At 33.6% G+C, this 18,468-nt stretch overlaps 1 protein-coding gene across 1 annotated transcript; it reads left to right on the forward strand.

The window, feature by feature from the left end:
* The first annotated feature begins 338 nt into the window (after positions 1 to 338).
* Positions 339 to 5,880, forward strand: LOC120150183 (ubiquitin carboxyl-terminal hydrolase 18-like). Its single transcript, XM_039162886.1, has 11 exons — positions 339 to 575; positions 1,678 to 1,812; positions 1,903 to 1,991; positions 2,064 to 2,149; positions 2,225 to 2,387; positions 2,480 to 2,603; positions 3,510 to 3,667; positions 4,178 to 4,262; positions 4,362 to 4,574; positions 4,692 to 4,753; positions 5,226 to 5,880. The coding sequence occupies exons 1-11, from the start codon at positions 339 to 341 to the stop codon at positions 5,878 to 5,880; spliced, it is 2,007 nt and encodes a 668-aa protein (XP_039018817.1).
* The last annotated feature ends 12,588 nt before the right edge of the window (positions 5,881 to 18,468 follow it).

The following is an 18,468-nucleotide window of genomic DNA, read 5'->3' on the forward strand; positions in this document are numbered from 1 at the left end:
AATATATATATATTTACTATTTCAACGTTCCTGATCCGAAACTCTACTTATAGAAGTGAACGTCTCAACTGTCAAGAGCTTCAAAAACGGCGTGGAAGTAGGCATAAGTAAAGAGCTTCTCCTTTAGCAATTCCTTCCATAAGGTATAAACACAAAATGCTCTCACGCCACTTCTGTTCTAGAAATCATTTCTTATTCTTTTAAAACAAAGGTTTTGCTAATTTTGTATGAATTTTGGGTTTTAGAGTGAGAGTAAATTCAATATGAAAATCACGAGTTGGTAAATAGTTTGATTGTTGAAAAAAAATCGATGAAGAAGAACCCTAGGATCGGCGTAGATGCATGTCGGTAGAACAACGTTGGATTCGAATTGGTTCATGCAATTCATATTCGCGCTTTTTGTTCTCGCTTTGGGGGCTCTTCATCTGATCAAGAACACGGCCTCGAAATACTTGGAAGTCGACGCCGGTTTCGATCGCGGACTAACAATGCCTTCCTTCCCCATCGACAACGATGTCTCTGCCTGCGCCGTTTGCTCCAATCCCGCCCCCAAGAAGTGTTCGCGTTGTAAATCTGTTCGTTATTGGTAGGTGACGCCTTTTTTTTTTCTTATCTAAAACATTTTGTTTCTTGCGATCCTCTTCTTCCTTGTTTGCATTTTGCGACGGTTATTGCTGTTTTTCAGTATTCTTACAAGCTGCATCCGCCATGGGTTATATAACCATATATTTAAATTATGGTTATGATCATATTTTAGGTTATATTGTATCTAATTATGGTAGTAGTAGTATTTTTTTTTAAATATCCACAACTTATTGTAAAATTTAATAATTTTAATTACTATAACGAGTTGTTACTTTTTTAATTTTTTTTATAATAGAACAATAATAATAATAATGGTCTGTTATTTAATTTTTTTAATTGTGTAACTGGTTATAATCGAAGTATTTTTTTTTTAACAAATTTTGTTTGGAAGGAAAAAAATTTTGCTTCCTAGATCTTAATTTAAGAAATTTTAATCATATATTCTAAAGATTATTGATATAACTGAAGTTTTCTTTTACTTTTGATATAACAAAATGACAATTATTACTCTATTCATCTTGTTATTTGTGTTCATTGTTGATTAAGTACTTAACCTCATGTCAAGTCATATAAAATGAAAAAATATATAATTATTCTAAAAAATTGATTGATAAATTTATTTTGATGGAACAATATGATAGAAGTTAAAAAAAATTGGAGTATAAATTTTATTATTTGTTAATTTTTTAATAGGATATTTTGATTGAGATAATTTTTTTAATAGGATATTTTGACTGAGATAATTTTAAAATTCAAAATGTATAAATTTAGTGGGACGAAGAGATAATTATTTTAATTTCTTTAAAACTCTCTGTACCCGTTTTACTGGTGATCTGATTTTTATTTTATTTTATTTACATCGAGGTAAGGTTAATTGCTTAGGATTGATATTATTTTTTCTGTTAATGTTCATATATGTTTAAGTTGCAAGTTTTATTATTTTTAATTGATTAAAAAAGTTATAATATTTATTTTTGTATTTTCTGATTTATAAGTTAAAAAATTGTTTTTGTATGAATTTTATATAAACAACAGATAATAAATTATTTGGTGTTTTCTGATTTATAAGTCAATTATACAACTTGCCAGCAGGTGCACTGGAAAGATGGGCATAAGACAAAGTGTAAAGTAATAAATTCAGCAGCAACTGCAAACACAAAACCATTTTCCAGAGTTGCTTTGGTTCCTGCCTGTGGAACCTCTAAGATGAGCAAGAAGCCAAGAAAGGTTAATGGTTTGAAACTTTTGAAAACCAATACAACAAGTAAATTTATAACTCATATATATATATATATATATATATATATATTTGCACAGGTTCTTTTCCCATATAATGAGTTTGTAAAACTTTTCAACTGGGAGAAACCAGGATTCCCTCCGTGTGGACTCTTAAATTGTGGGAATAGGTACCATGCTTGTATTTGTTTTTGTTAGACTGGATAAGTTTATGTTTCTTAATTTTGTCCTTTTTGGCGCAGTTGCTTTGCCAATGTAGTTCTGCAATGTCTTGTATCTACCCGGCCACTTGTTGCGTACTTGTTGGAGGAAGGGCATCGGAAAGAACGTAAAATTTGAAGCTAAAACTGCTACACTCAAGCTCCTTGAACATCTGACCTTTATTGTTATTCATGTTTTGCAGGCAGACGAAATGATTGGTGTTTTCTGTGTGAGCTTCAAACTCTAGTCCAAAGATCAAGCCAGACTCAGAATCCATTTTCACCAATTAATATTCTCTCACGCCTGCCTAATATTGGAGGTAATATTGGTTATGGAAAACAGGAGGATGCTCACGAATTCATGAGGTTAGCATCTCTCATATTTCATTGAATTTTCTTTTCATTGTTGATTTCTACATGTATTTGTAATTATTCATCGACTTTTATCTTTTTTTCAGGTTTGCGATTGATACAATGCAATCGGTCTGCCTTGATGAATTTGGTGGGGAAAAGTCTGTAGATCATAGCTCTCAAGAGACAACCCTTATTCAGCATATATACGGTGGTCATCTGCAGTCTCAGGTGATTATCCCATTTTTCCTTGGGTGAAGTACACAAATGGTCCCTCAACTATAGGGTGTTGCTTTGTTGAGTCTCTCGACTATTAAAATTTATAAAATGGTACATTGATTATAGGGTTTTGTTTTGTTGAATATCCTTTTACTATTAAAAGTTACAAAATGGTCACTTGATTGTTTGTATATTCCAAACTTGTCATTTTTCGTTAAAAACTTGACAATCGTTTGAGCTGACCGTTAACTTGCTGACTAAGATATGATAAAATCATATTTTAATAATGTTTATTAACACTATCGTTGCTTTCAAGTAATGGCTCGATGTCATAATGTTACAAGCATTGACTCAACGACATAATGTAAACGAAGAGTTGATCCACAAAATACAAGTCAAACGATTCTATAATCAGATTTTATCACATCTCGATCAACATGTTGACGTCAAGTTCAAACCGCCGCCAATTTTTTAAAGAAAATGATGAGTTTGGAACATATGAATGATCAGGTGACAATTTTGTAACTTTTAATAGTCGAATAACTCAACAAAGTAATGCCATATAATTTGATTGAGGGATCATTTTGTAACTTTTAATGGTTGGGAGAACCAACAAAGTAACATCCTATAGTTGGGGACCATTTGTGTACTTTACCCATTTTTCTACTGAACTTTGGTTATTCATCTGCGGATTCGGTTAGCAACCAATGTTCAGTAACATTGTGTTCTTCAATTTGCTTCTTATTGTGTTGCTCCTTTACTGAGTATTTATTCATAGTTTGACCATGTTACCATTAAAAGCTATTTCAGTTGATGTTACCTTAATCCTTTATATAAATCACATTGCTTGGCGTTTCTTTATGTATAAGTTTTGTACTCTGATTTCTATTGCTTTATCATCATGTTAAAACCTTGTAGGTGATTTGTTCAAATTGCAATAAGGTTTCAAATCAATATGAAAATATGATGGACTTAACTGTTGAAATTAATGGAGATACTTCATCACTGGAGGAATGCCTTGAACAATTCACCGTTAAAGAGTGGCTTCATGGGGAAAATATGTACAAATGTGATAGGTATGATTGCTTCTCCTCAACATCTATATAAAGTGTAGTTAGGGTGGTTTGCGTTGTCAATAGTTAGGAAAGATTTTGAATTAATATTACATTCTAATCACCACATACTATTAAAAAAAATCAGGACATATGTTTGTGTAAACTACAAGTTTAGTACCCCAAATATCACTTTTGTTCCATTTTGGTTACCAAGCTATTTTTTGTTTCAAAATCATATCTAACATTATATTTTGATTTCATTTTGGTCACCCCATTAAAAAATTAACGGTGCTGTTGGCATGTCATCATAAAGTAATGCCATGTCATCATTGATTTTTTTAAAAATGTCACATCAATAGTTCTGTTAATTTTTTAACGGTAGATGACCAAAATGTAACCAAAAATAATTGTTGGGTGACTAAAATGGAACAAAAGTAATAGTTGGGTACTAAGGTGTAGTTTATCCTATATGTTTGTACAGTACATTGATGTGCAACTGATTGGTTTAACTATGGTGTTTATTCTTTTTAGTTGCAATGACTATGTCAAGGCATGGAAGCGGCTTACTATGCGATGGGCTCCTAACATTCTTACAATTGCCTTAAAAAGATTTCAGGTCTAACCTACATCATGCAAGTGTTATTTGTTTGCTGTGCCAGTTGATGCTTGCTGTTGTTTCCATTTTCTGGTCTGAATCTATTGACAATCTTTGCAGAGCGGCCGGTTTGGAAAACTCAACAAAAGAGTCAGCTTTCCTGAGACATTAAATCTTACCAATTATATGAGTGAAGATGGAGATGATACCAATGTATACAAACTTTATGCAATTGTTGTCCATGTGGATATGCTGAATGCCTCCTTTTTTGGTCATTACATCTGCTATACCAAAGATTTCAGTGGAAACTGGTATAGAATTGATGACTGTAAGGTATTCACTCTCTCATGGCTTTAAACATCCACCTTCAATCATCATTACCAACTGGGGTTGACAGCAAGAAAGATTTTTTTCAATTTTAATCTCGTTTTTTTCTGCCTCGTTTCCCAGGTCATGAGAGTTGAACTCGAAGAGGTACTTTCTCAGGGATCGTATATGCTTTTGTATAGCAGGTAACTTTTTCTCCCCTCAATAAATTCTGGCACTTAAACCCAATTTTGCTCTTCCTTTCTCTTGTTCAAAGACTTGATTTACTTCGCAGCAATGGATAAGATTTGTAACCTGCAATTCGAATATCTAGAGTGCCTTAATTTTAGTTTCTTATTCTACAAGAATAAAACCCTAATTAATCTCTATTCAAGGGGGTTAAGAGAGAATATGTACTGATCATTTATGGATACTGACCCCTTGTTATTTTCAAAAAATATTATGGTATAGTAAACTGATTAAAGAGGGTATAGATGGTATGCATCCTTTGTGAGTTTATGGGACCAAGTAAGACGTGCATTTGAATAATCTTTGTTCTGCACTTTTCCCTGCATAAAGATAAGTACTTCGAGAGAAATTGCTATTGCTTTCGTTGTATGTGTAATCATCTTTGCAAGTGCTTTATAACAGTGACCATAAAGGGTTCCATTTGTGCAGGGTTTCCGTACACCCGTCGTGTCTTAGAACTTCAGGAACTCAGTGGAAGGATGAACAGAAATCGACGAAAGGTGCTGTTGAGCATTGTCTGAAGGAACAAATTCAGTCTGTACCTGTAAATGAGTCTGTTACTTCTGATCTTTCTCCACCCCTGTTATTGAATGGTAGTTTGCATTCAGAAATTCCTGGACTTAAAGTTGAGTCATCTACAGGAAAGAACACTAATGCCATTCATCAACATCAGGATGCTGATGTGGTTCAGTTATGGTCAAATTCATCTCTTTCAGAGAATCTTCCCTTCTGTAAAAACAATCTCTCATTCCAGAATGATTCACAAGCTATCAGAATAAACCGCAATGATTCGGATAAGGTTAATTATATAGCCGTGACAGAAAATCCGGAGCATATGAACAGGATTAGTACTCAGCCATGTTCTTCTCATAAGGAGGTTTGCAGGTTTGACAAACATCTGCTTGTTTCCGCCAGCTCTGAGTATATAAAAGCTCAAAAAGTGAAGCTGCTTGATGCTAAGCAATGTTCATCACTTCCGAAAGAAATAAAAACTTTCGAGTTAGATTCCGAAGACGACGTTGATTTGGCCATTTCCAAATCAACTCCATCTACCCAGGGGGATAACCAGCCATTACAACAGTAGTTTTCCATTATTCGGACTCGAATCGACCTTTTACCGGGAGGGGAATCAGGTCAAGAGAAGCTGAAACAGCTGATGGCCATTTTTTCTTTCTCGGGTAATTATTTTGTTCATACATATGTTTTTGGTCATCCCATGATTGAAAGAAATGGATGAAATGTCTAGTAATCAGATAACCTACTGTACCAAATTTTAGATGGCCCTTAACCATTATAGGTTTTTACACAGTTTGAAGAAAATGGTTAAAACTAGTAGTAGCTGCAGGTATTCGATTGCTAATAAATTTAAGCACAGGGCTTGCATTATTTGTTAGTTTTTGCAACACATTTAAGCTACTTAATAACACATTACCACACCTTTCATGACACAGTTGATATTTACAGACAAAACAACAGTTTGAAGAATATGGTTAACAATGAGATAAACCAAATCCCATATGTAAAACGAATCAAGTTTATAGAGGTTGAGGATGAACTGGTCTGGAGCACAGAAAAACTAATTTACAGTACAAGAGATTGTTGCGGAATACGGCTATCAGATATAGCAAAATCGCAACTGATAATTTGAGAAAATAAAAATGAAGATAAAGAAGACACAAAATTTACGTGGAAAACCCCTAAATAATATAGGACAAAAATCACGGGTAACGGTAGAAGAATTTCACTATGAGAAAATATGAATTACAACTTCTCTCGATCTACCAAGGAGAAAACAATGACAATTCTCTCTTGATAAAAAGGAGAAAACAACTCTCAAGAAACTCTCTAAATTCTCTAGTATTGGGAGAAAATTAGAATGATTTGGGATGATTTTGAAGTTAAATGAGTTAGTGCATTTATAGTTGAAGCTTAAAGACTAATCTTGTAAATACCCTAAAGTACAATGACTAAATTGTGATTTTACCATTGTCCAAATTCAACTAAAAACCAAGCTAACTTTCGATGCATTAATTTTGTTTGACTATTGATGCCAACTTGTTTGGCACTTTCGGTGATTGCATGCATTTTCAACAATCTCCCACTTGAAGATTTGATTGGGAGAAAACAACTCTAAAGAAACTCTCTAAATTCTCTATTGATAAATAGGAGAAAACAACTCTCAAGAAACTCTTTAAATTCTCTCTAGTATTGGAAGAAAGCTAGAATGCATTGGGATGATTTTGAAGCTAAATGAGCTAGGGTATTTATAGTTGAAGCTTAAGGATTAATTTGTAAATACCCTAAATTAAAATGACTAAATGTGAGATTGTACCATTTTCAAAATTCAACATTTTTGTTGTCATTTGCTGCCACTTGCACCGAAAGTGCATCTCTACTAAAATTGCATGTGCTTGCATGCTTTCCACCGAAATATTGTTTGGATTTTTCAACAATCTCCCACTTGAAGATTTGATTGGAACAATCATATCTTTACATCATTCTTTCTACCTTGTACCTTCATGTTGTTTACGTCTCTGACAGGCCACAAGAGGATCGACACCAAGTAAATTTATCAGCATTGATCGCCTTCGTCATGAAATCTGCTATGTTGTCTTTGGTATGGATCTTCTGCATATCTACCGGCCCTTCTTCCACCTTTTCACGAATGAAATGGTACTGAACTCGTATGTGTTTTTTTCTTGAAGGAAATGCTGGATTCCTTGCTAGATGTAAGGCGCTTTAACTGTCACAAAATAGAGAGACATACTCTTGATTGTGTCCAAGCTCCTTCAATAGCATCTTCAACCAAATTGCTTCTTTACTGGCTTGTGTAGTTGCTATATATTATGCTTCTGTTGTGAATGTAACCACAACTAACTGCAATTTTGAAACCCAGTTTACAACTTCACCAGTAATTTTGAATACATATCCTGTAATAGATTTACTTTTATCCAAATCCCCTGCATAATCAGAATCTACATACCCATTGATTAGTAAGTTTGATCCTCTGTAACATAATGCAACATTTGAGGTCCCTTTAATGTATCTCAGGATCCTCTTTACTATATTCCAATGCTCTTTGCCTGGATTCGCCGTGTATCGACTAACCACTCCCACTGCTTGTGCAATGTCTGGTCTTATGCATATCATAGCGAACATTAAACTTCCCACTGCCGATGCATACGACACTCGAGACATTTCCATCCTCTCTTCTTCACTGCTAGGACTCATACTAGAGGATAATTTGAAGTTAATAGAAAGAGGGGAAGAAATTGGCTTACAATATTGCATGTTGAATCGTGACAAGATCTTTTTCAAGTAATTATTTTGTGAAAGCCAAATCTTCCTATTACTTTTGTCTCGGTGAATTTGCATCCCTAGAATCTTGTTTGCTGATCCCAAGTCCTTCATTTCAAATTCCCTATCCAGTTGTGCCTTCAATTCTTCAATATGATCTTTGTTGGGTCTTGCAATCAACATGTCATCCACATACAACAGTAATATAACAAAATCATTATCACCAAACCTCTTGAAATAAGCACAAGGGTCTACATTAAGTCTGTTGTATCCAAGGAACATAATGAAGGAATCAAATCTCTTATACCAACACCTCAGCGCCTGCTTTAGACTGTACAAAGATTTGTTCAACCTGCAAACCAAGTTCTTCTTTTCGTTTTCTTCAAAATCTTTAGGCTGGAGCATGTAAATCTTTTCTTCAAGATTTTCATGAAGAAAAACTGTTTTAACATCTAGCTACTCTAGATGTAAGTTCAATGTAGCACACATTGCCAAGACTACTCAAATTGTTGTTAGTCGAACCACTGGAGAAAAGATTTCATTGAAATCAATACATTCTTTTTGAGCATATCCTTTAACCACCATTCTTGCATGATACCTCTCCACTTGATCATCACCATTTCGCTTGATTTTGAAGACCCATTTGTTACCAAACAGCTTCATTCCTTGTTGTAGTGGCACAAAGTCTCATGTATTATTTTTATGAAGGGCTTCAATTTCTTCTTGCATCGCCATCATCCATAGTAAAGCATCTGAGCTGTTTATTGCCTCCTAGAATGTTGATGGCTCACCGTCCTCTGTTAAAAGGCAATATGCAATATTACCTTATATAACATAATCTAAGTACCAATTGGGACGTCTTCTCACACGATTTAATTGGCGAGTTGTTGGAGCTTCAGAACTCTATGGTTCTTGCTCATCATATGCTGGTTCTGCTTCAGAAGAATCTCCTTGTTCAAACTCATTTTCCACATGTGTAACATCCGCAATAACGGGTTAGTGACTAAATTGTAAAGTTTTAGAATTTGGTGACTAAAGTAGAAGAATAAAATAGTTCAATGATTATTGGAAATATATAATGAAGGTTATTTAGTAATTATTAAAGGAAATAAAGGGTAAAATGGTCATTTAACCAGAAAGATTTTTATCTTTCTTTTAAGTTTATAAAACACGTGGAAAGGGTGAGAAGAAAAGAAAAGTCTGGAGCTTGGGTTATCTCATTCCTCTTCTCTTCCCGTAAGCTCCATGGCAAAGGTAAGTTTAATTTCAGTTGGTTAATTCTTGAGTTTTAAGCTTAGTTTTGATTCTTGGGGTGCTAAGAAAGATTATTTAGAGATTAAAGTAGGTTGAAACTTCAAAATGGATGAGTTATGAAGGATTAAATATGAAGAGTTTTTAAGTGAATTAGTGAAATAGAAGGAGTTAATAAATTTTTAAGTTGAATTTGACTTGTCAATGGTTAAATTAAGAGATATGAAGTGATAAAATAAGTTTTAAAACATGTTGAAAATCTGGTACGATTCTGGAAGTTAATAAAGAGGAGAGAATAATAAGGTTCAAGAAGAGGTAAATGAACATAAATGAGTTTAAACATGTGTATATGAGTTGAGAACATGAAAGGGGATGAAAGATGAAGCATTTGAGTTGAATTAAGTAGATTTTCGGGCTTAAAAATGAATTCTAGGCAATGTGCATTGATGCACATTCAATTTGCACCGATGCATCAAGGGTAAATTTCCAGAGACTGTTCAGTGTGTATCGATGCACAGGAAGTGCATCGATGCACCCATTAAAAATGAAAACGTCGAATGCAATTAGTGCATCGATGCATAAGGAGTGCATCGATGCACCCCCCTTAAAATGAAAACATCGAAGGTGATTGGTGTATCGATGCATGGGTAGTGCATCGATGCACATGTTAAAGAATGCATCGATGCACTGTAGAATGCATCGATGCACTTCAAGGGGAAATTGAAATATACATTTCTTTTGGTATAAGAAATGATAGATTAGAGTATATCAATTAAATATTGATATGTATCAATGTATGATTATGTAGATATTGAACATGAACAAGTTCTGGAACGAGTATCAAGTTAAGATTCGAAAAAAAAGAGGAAATCATAAAAAGGGGATTGAAACTTAGTGAGGCCAAGGTGAGTGCATATTATTAGGTTGTGCATATTATTATATGAAAATTAGACTTGTGATAAGTCTGTTTCCAATATTTTATGTTTGCATGAATAGAAGCATGATTAAGGATTGTATTATGTGTATATGCTTTGTTCATATTATATGTTATGAGGTGTGAATTTATATGATATGGGTTATATGAAAACAAAATATGTAACTATATATGAACCTTATGAGTTGTGTGAATATGTAAAATAAGTTATAAGGGCACGAATCATGTATAATGGTTAATGTTGTATGTGATAACCATAGAAAGAAAATAAGTTAAGTGATCATGAACATGTAAATATATGTTTAGATGAAGACATAATAGCAAAACATAAATTACATGATTATAAGAGATCAGACATGCGATAAGAGATAAGTGTTATGAATGTGTGAATATGAAATGACATATATAATAATGCCCATGTTATGTGTCATGAGAGCTAGGGGTATAGTTGGCATGCCAAGAGTCGAGGGTCTACGCGGTCCTTCGGGACATATATGTATTCCTTGGAACATGTGTGATGTCTTTTGAGACACATATTTGATCCTTTGTATATGTATATGATTCTTAAGGAATTTTCTACGTGGTCATTAGGGACATTTTATATGGCACTTCGGTGCAATCCTACGTGGCACTACAGTGCATTTCTATGCGGCACTTCGGTGCAATTATACGAGCTGTGGTGACAGCATTTGTGCACAACCTCTATAGACTCACATATCTATAGTTCTCACATGTGTACATGGGCTAATAAAGAGATAACAATAACCATATTACATGTAATTTATATGCTTTTGCGCTATGAATTATATTACATGTTATATATATGATTATATTTGGATTGTATGAATGAATGAGTCATATGTTGATTAAAATTATAGGTATAAGAGGATGTGGTTAAGGGATATAAATGATAATAATATTGATGGTAAAATAAGGCTAATGATGGAAATGATGAGTGATGAGTATATGTGTGTATGTTCTTACATTTAATGATATATTGTATAGGTGTTCTAGGTATTTATTACATGAATAATGATATGAGTGATAGGATATGATAGCAGTGATTGCTACGGCATTATTACAAGTTATAGTTACATTACATGTTTATTTGCCTCACTAAGTCATAGACTTAGTGTATGATTGTTTCACACGTAAGTACAGAATCGAGAAGAGAAGCGAAGAAGAGCAAGACAGGTCAACATTTCCCTTACAAAATTTTAGATCAGAAAGTAGATAATTTAAATGTGTTTGGTTATTTTGAATATAGTTTTCATGTACTAATTGATTAAGTTGAAAATGCTCTGATTGATTTTGGTTATTTTGGTTGCTTTATGTAAATAAACCACTTTTATTTTAATGAAAGTTTTAAATTTTCTTTGAATTTTCTCAAGAGTCAAAGTTTGAAAAGTCAATGTGACACATCAGACTCGTATTCGGGTCGGGTACGGGTTGGGGGTATTACAACATGTATCTGTGTAGTCTATGACTTTTTAGTGCTATCATCTTCTCCTTTTCCTTGTAGTTTATCTTCTACAAAGATAACATCCATGCTAATGATCACTTTGCGGGCAGTGGGATCCCACAAGCGATACCCCTTTACTCCGTCAACATACCCCAAGAATTTGTATTTCCTGAATTTTGGATCCAACTTTGAAATTTCTTGGGAGTTGTACATCATGTACACAATACTTTCAAATACATGGAGGTTTGAATAATCTGATGGTTTACCAGTCCATATCTCCATTGGTGTCTTCAGCTCTATTGCAGTTGATGGAGCTCGATTCACCAAATAACAGCTGTATTGACTGCTTCTGCCCAAAATGATTTTTCTAGGCCTAGAACCCTCAACATTGCTCTTGTTCTTTCTTACAACGTTCTGTTCATCCGCTCTGCCACTCCATTTTGTTGAGGAGTGTTCGCATTGTGAACTGTCTTTGATGCCTTCTTTCCTGCAAAAGTCATCAAATTATTCACTTGTGTATTCTCCTCCATTATCTGTTCTAAAACACTTGATATTATTTCCAGAATCAAGTTCCACCCGTGCTTTGAAGTTTTTGAAAATTGAAAACACATTTGACTTCTTCTTAGTAGGGTACACCCAACATCTCCAAGAGTAGTCATCAATAAATGAGACAAAATATTTTGCTCCGCCTATGGATGTAACTGGTGCTTGCCATACGTCAGAGTGAACCAGTTCTAGAACACTTTTGCCTCTAGAATTTGATGTGTTGAATTTCAACCGGTGCTGCTTACTTGTTATGCAATGCTCACACAAAGTAAGTGATACCTTTGTTAAGCCTAGAAGTAGCATTTGCTCCACAAGGACTTTCATTCCTTGTTCTGACATGTGTCCAAGTTTCTGATGCCATAACATTGCATAATCTGAACTACATGAGGCAACAGAGGCTTCCGCTTCTAGCAAAGTCTCTCTCTTCAGCATGTATAAGTTTGTTGCTATCTTTTCGCATTTCATCACCACAATCGCTCCACGGAATACCTTCATGATTCTTTTCCATTTTTCAATCTTGCTTGCATTATTATCAAACAATCCGTAGGATAATAAATTTTTCTTCAGGTCTTTCACGTGTCGCACATCTCGAACAACTTTAATTGCTCCATCATACATCTTCAATTTGATGGTTCCCACGCCAATGATCTCTAAGGCATGATCATTGCTATACACAGATCCTCCTGATACAGGTTCATAATGACGGAGTCATTCTCTTCTTGAGGTCATGTGACTCCTGAATCAATGAGTCATATATCTACAAATTTGTTTCTACTTTCCACGGTGGTTGACGCTTCACAACATAGAGCATCTCCATTATCTGAAGTGTTTGATGTATTGCCTTGTGGATTGGAGTTTTTGCTTAGACTCCAACAATCATTCTTCAAGTGTCCCTTCTTTCCACAGTTGTAGCACTTTAAATTCTCCTTGCTCCTCGATTTCGATCTACCATATTTGTGACTGCTGCTTTGGACACATTCTGTTGATCTCCCTCTCATCGTTGTCAACGCTTCTGCTTGTTGCAGATTTACTTGTTTTTCTTTCTTGCTCTTTCACCGATTTTCTTTTTGTAGAATAGCAACTGCAACGTCATCGAAGACTAGACTGGTGACATTACTGTTTGTCAAGTTGATGATGAGTTGATCATACGAATCTGGTAAACTTTAAAGTAGAAGTTCATCACGTTCTTGTTCTCCTATTTTACAGCTTAAGGATGTAAGCTGCGAATAGAAAGTGTTCAGTGTGTTTAAGTGCTCCGTCACTGAAGTAGATTCTGGCATACGGAGAGTGTACAATTTCGTCTTAAGGAAAATTTTATTATGCAACAATGTGGCCTCGTATAGTTTGGTGAGATGATCCTATATCTCCTTAGTTGTCTTCTTCTCCTCGATGTTTGACAATACTTCATTTGCTAATGCTAGATGAAAGTTTGCTATAGCATTTCCGTCCATTTCGATCCATTTGTTATCATCTGTGAAATCTACCGGTCTTTCACTGATAGCTGCTAGACAACCTCTTTCCTCAAGGTGACCTTCATCTTCAATTTTCACAATGAGAAATTTCTCCCATTGAACTTTTCAATACCAAAGTTCGTTGCCATAGCTTCTATTACGGATAGCTCTTACTATTTCATTATCGTGAATAGTTCTCTGGAACCTTCAAAGAATGGGTAATAACTTCTTACTTTCTTATGTTGGAGGATCCACCTTTTGGTGGCAACCACAAAGACAATAAGTAGATATTACACACTCTAATCTGGCTCTGATACCAATTGTTGTGGAATACGACTACCGGATAAAGTAAAATTGCAACTGATAATTTGAGAAAATAAAAATGAAGATAAAGAAGACATAAAATTTACATGAAACCCCCTAAATAATATAGGGTAAAAACCACGGGTAACAGTAGAAGAATTTCACTATGAGAAAATAGGAATTACAACTTCTCTCGATCTACCAAGGTGAAAACAATGACAATTATCTCTTGATAAAAAGGAGAAAACAACTCTCAAGAAACTCTATAAATTCTCTAGTATTGGGAGAAAGCTAGAATGATTTGGGATGATTTTGAAGCTAAATGGGTTAGGGTATTTATAGTTGAAGCTTAAGGACTAATCTTGTAAATACCCTAAAGTACAATGACTAAATTATGATTTTACTGTTGTCCAAATTCAACTAAAAACCAAGCTAACTTTCGGTGCATTAATTTTGTTTGACTATTGATTCCAACTTGCTTGGCACTTTCGGTGATTGCATGCATTTTCAACAGAGATTGGTTTCAAAAACCTTGTGTCTCACTTGTAGTTTAGATGCAGAAACAATAGATCATTTGTTCGAGGATTGTCCTTCTACAATCAAAGTGTTGCAAGAATTCTGGGTGCATGTACACATCCCTGCTCAAGTGTGTTGTATCATCTATATACACCAAGACTTTCAGAGAGCACCTCAGGTGCAAGGCCTCAAAAAAGCATCGCCAGACATAGGACTTTCGGAGTCTTGCGTCTCTCCGAAAACTACGATTCTTTGACATAATCTCTAACAGGTTTCACGTGATCTGTCGGAATCAAAATCAATTGACAATTAACTAAATCAATGAGGTACATCTATCCTGTGAATAGTCATCATGTTCACACATCTTACACCAACATTAAGAAATATTGTAAAACCTCTCGATCAAGATCGAGAAAATGACTAGACTCTTCCTCTTCATGATCAGCCTTTCTGAATCTTGTGAGGCTATGGATGACCTCTCTTGCATCAATATGCTTATTAAAGAAACTAAAGCAAGAATGGTTGAGTTTGATGTTGTAATACTAGATGCTTGTCGATAATAACACTAGAAATAATCATAAAATAAAAATAAAAATGAGACATCAAAATTTTATGTAAAAATTTTAAAGGGGAAAACTATGAGTGTACGAAGAAAAGTTTTTACTATGTTAAAAAGTGAGTACAAAGGAGTTGTGATTATGTGTGATTTAAGGATGAATCAACTCACTCCTAACCCTAATAGTATCTATTTTTAGGGATACATAATTGAATACAACAAAAACTCACATAAAAAATTTACTTAAATTAAATTTTCTACTTTTAATTAATATCAAATCATATACGTACGATCCTATAAGGATTCAATAAATGAGTTGCATTTATTTTATAAGTGGATTACACCTTAAATTTTTAAATAAAATTCGAATTATATAATTTTAACAAATTTTATCTTGATACGAATCGTTGATCAACAAATATCATAGGAAATAATTAAGGATGGTAGATCAAAATAAGGATAAAGATACTCCATTTATAAATTACCAACTCATCCATTTCAAATAGAATTCGAATTACATAACTCATCTACCTGAAGTATGATGGTTTAGGAAACACTTAAAAATTACCAATTTAATTTGAATTCTAAGGATAAAGATAAGTGAAAGTCTAAATTTTTAGAACTCGGTTTATAAATAGATTTAAATCTAAACCATTATTATAATTCAATATGTATAGTTGGGCGTGAAAAAACTTCAATGTGGAAATCTAAACCATTATTAGAAGTTGAATTGTAGATGAGATGGAGATGGAGACATGGTGTCGCAACCGTATTTCGGTTGGGTCTCAGGATTGGGCTTCAACTTGAAAAATATGGATTGGGAGTCGCCACCGATCATTTATTTAAAAATAAATGAGTTGATCGGATACTCTATTTCTTACCTGATCTGCGTCTTACCAGAAATATGTCGGGCTCGGGAGTCGGTTACGGTCAAGGAAGGATTAGCACCCTTGAACCGCTCTTTCGGTACTACGTAATTTCCCGTTGTCTTAATTAAGAAAATTGTAATTTTAAATTAAAAGGTAAAATTTGATAATGAATTACTTACCTCTGATTAATTGACGAAAATACCCTTAAAAAGTCATAAGATGTGTCAGAGGGAAAAAATGAATAAATGAAAAAATGAAGAATAAAAATAAGTAAAAAAATAAAAGGAAAAATAAATAAATAAATAAATGAAATATATATATATATATATATATATATATATATATATATATATATATATAAATGAGTAAAATAGAAAAATAATAATCATAAAAATAATAATAGTAATATGAAAATATAATATAATATAAAAAAAACCAAAAAAAAAATAAATAAATATATAAACCAAATATAAAATTATACATATAATGATAATTGACTTATAAATAAACTATTTAAAACATACATATATATGTATAATGATAAAGTAAAAAAAAACTAAATAAAGATAATTACAATATATATACATATATATATATATATATATATATAGTAATAATACACTTATAAGTAAAATATTTAAAAAAAAAAGTGTATATATATAAAAATAATAAATATAGTATTAAAAATAACCAAATGAATATAAATAAATAAAAAATATATGTATAGATAATAATAATATATAGTGTAAAAAAATCAATTGAAAATCATTTAAAAGAACATACGTATATATATTTATATAATGACAATAATGTAAATAATAAATAAATAAAAATATCTATACAATAAATAAAATGACTAATATAAAGAAAAATAAAGATTGGGGCAAATTTGAAAGACAATTAACGTTGATATTACACATTAGGGGGATAAAAAATGAACACGCCTCGGGGTAGATCTAGGTTCGAAACTTCGAAACCCCACCCATTTTTGGTCATCGGCGCAACCCACGTTTTGGGTTATTCGAACCAAATCTCAAAAAAATAACGTGCACATGCGAGAAATGAACGAATAAAAAAATGATACCTTTTATTTCCTTTTCGAATCGTTTACAATAGCTTTGCCTTTGTATTTTCCGTGTTTTCCTCTGTATTTTGTCTGTAAATCGTCTCTTACAATAGTGAGTTACAATGGCTATTTATAGTGCTTGTGGATCATATCTTTAGGAGTTTAAATCATAGTAGAACTCTATCCTATTTTAAGGAGTTTGAATCCTAGCAAAATTCTATCCTATTTTTAGGAGTTTGAATCCTAATAGGACGAAAATGTGTGTTGACAGCTGCCCTCTTTGCCCATAGTCGTGTAACGGGGATAGGGCAAAGACTAAAAGACATACTTTTCGTTTGGTGGAGTTGAAAATTGACTCTGATGTTTCAATAACTCCCTGTCAAATTGAGTTACGGATGACTCCTCCGTCGTGAAGCCGAGTTCATCTTGAAATGATATGAAATTGAAGCCGTAGTTCGGAATTTGATTCAGCACGTAGCTTCTCGTTGCCCTTGGGTCTTCTTCTCAGTTTAAAGACCTTGGATCGGAATCGAACTGAGAAATCTTCATTGACAGATAGCTTTTGCTTGAAAATGGTTGTTTGTCACTAAAGCACGGTTAACCCAGGTCCTCTTCTCGACTTGAAAACCTCGACTACAACTGGAAAGTAGTGTGATTGATGTGTCATCGAGCTGAATGGAATCGAACTCGACAATTTTGATGGCAGATAACCCTTATAGCCTTGAGTTATTGTTCCCGTGTTGTGAGTACTATAAAATATACACAAATAATGTGCAAGTATACACAATCGCTCAAGTAATATAATGATGAGTGAGTATCGTCTCCACAGGGATTGGGTGAAATTACAAAAGTCTAACCAAATCAACGCACTAAATTATCTAAGTATAGTTAGTCTTGATATATACAAATGTCACGGCAATGAATATGTGTATGTTGGTGGATGCGGATTGATGGTGTGATGGTGTAGCAAATGGAAATGCAGTGACAATGATGGATGTTTAATATTGAGTATGGTGAAATGTCAAGGCAATGAAAAATGGTAAAAACAGTAAATAAAAAGATAAATAAAATAAGAAGAAAATAATCCTCACGTGACAAGCTTCCAATTAAATGAATGGTAAGGATTGGTCTAAGGTTGCTAAACTTATTTCTCAAGTATATTTAAACTATCTTGACTTTACTTACTCGACAGGGCTTTCCTAAGGTGTTCAAAAGAACCTAACAGAATAGGATGCCAAGGCATCTGCTCTCACTCAACGATGTTGGACAGCCTACCCTATTGATAAAGACACCCTTTTTAGTCGTTGAAATCCTATCCTAGTCTCTTCCGAGATCTAAGGGATTAAGTTATAATATTCCTAGGCCGGTTCAAAGCCCCTTGAAAATACCATAACCCATTGCTTATGAGGATCTTATCTTGC

Source organism: Hibiscus syriacus, unplaced genomic scaffold, assembly GCF_006381635.1.
Source record: "Hibiscus syriacus cultivar Baekdansim isolate YM2019G1 unplaced genomic scaffold, ASM638163v2 tig00111016_pilon, whole genome shotgun sequence".
NCBI classification, from domain to species: domain Eukaryota; kingdom Viridiplantae; phylum Streptophyta; class Magnoliopsida; order Malvales; family Malvaceae; genus Hibiscus; species Hibiscus syriacus.

Bases quoted from the DNA above. Each gene is read 5' to 3' on its own strand.
- LOC120150183 (XM_039162886.1), top strand. From the start codon at position 339: ATGCATGTCGGTAGAACAACGTTGGATTCGAATTGGTTCATGCAATTC. The intron at 1,992-2,063 runs GTACCATGCTTG...TTTTTGGCGCAG, and splicing joins CTCTTAAATTGTGGGAATAG to TTGCTTTGCCAATGTAGTTC. The intron at 2,388-2,479 runs GTTAGCATCTCT...TCTTTTTTTCAG, and splicing joins GATGCTCACGAATTCATGAG to GTTTGCGATTGATACAATGC.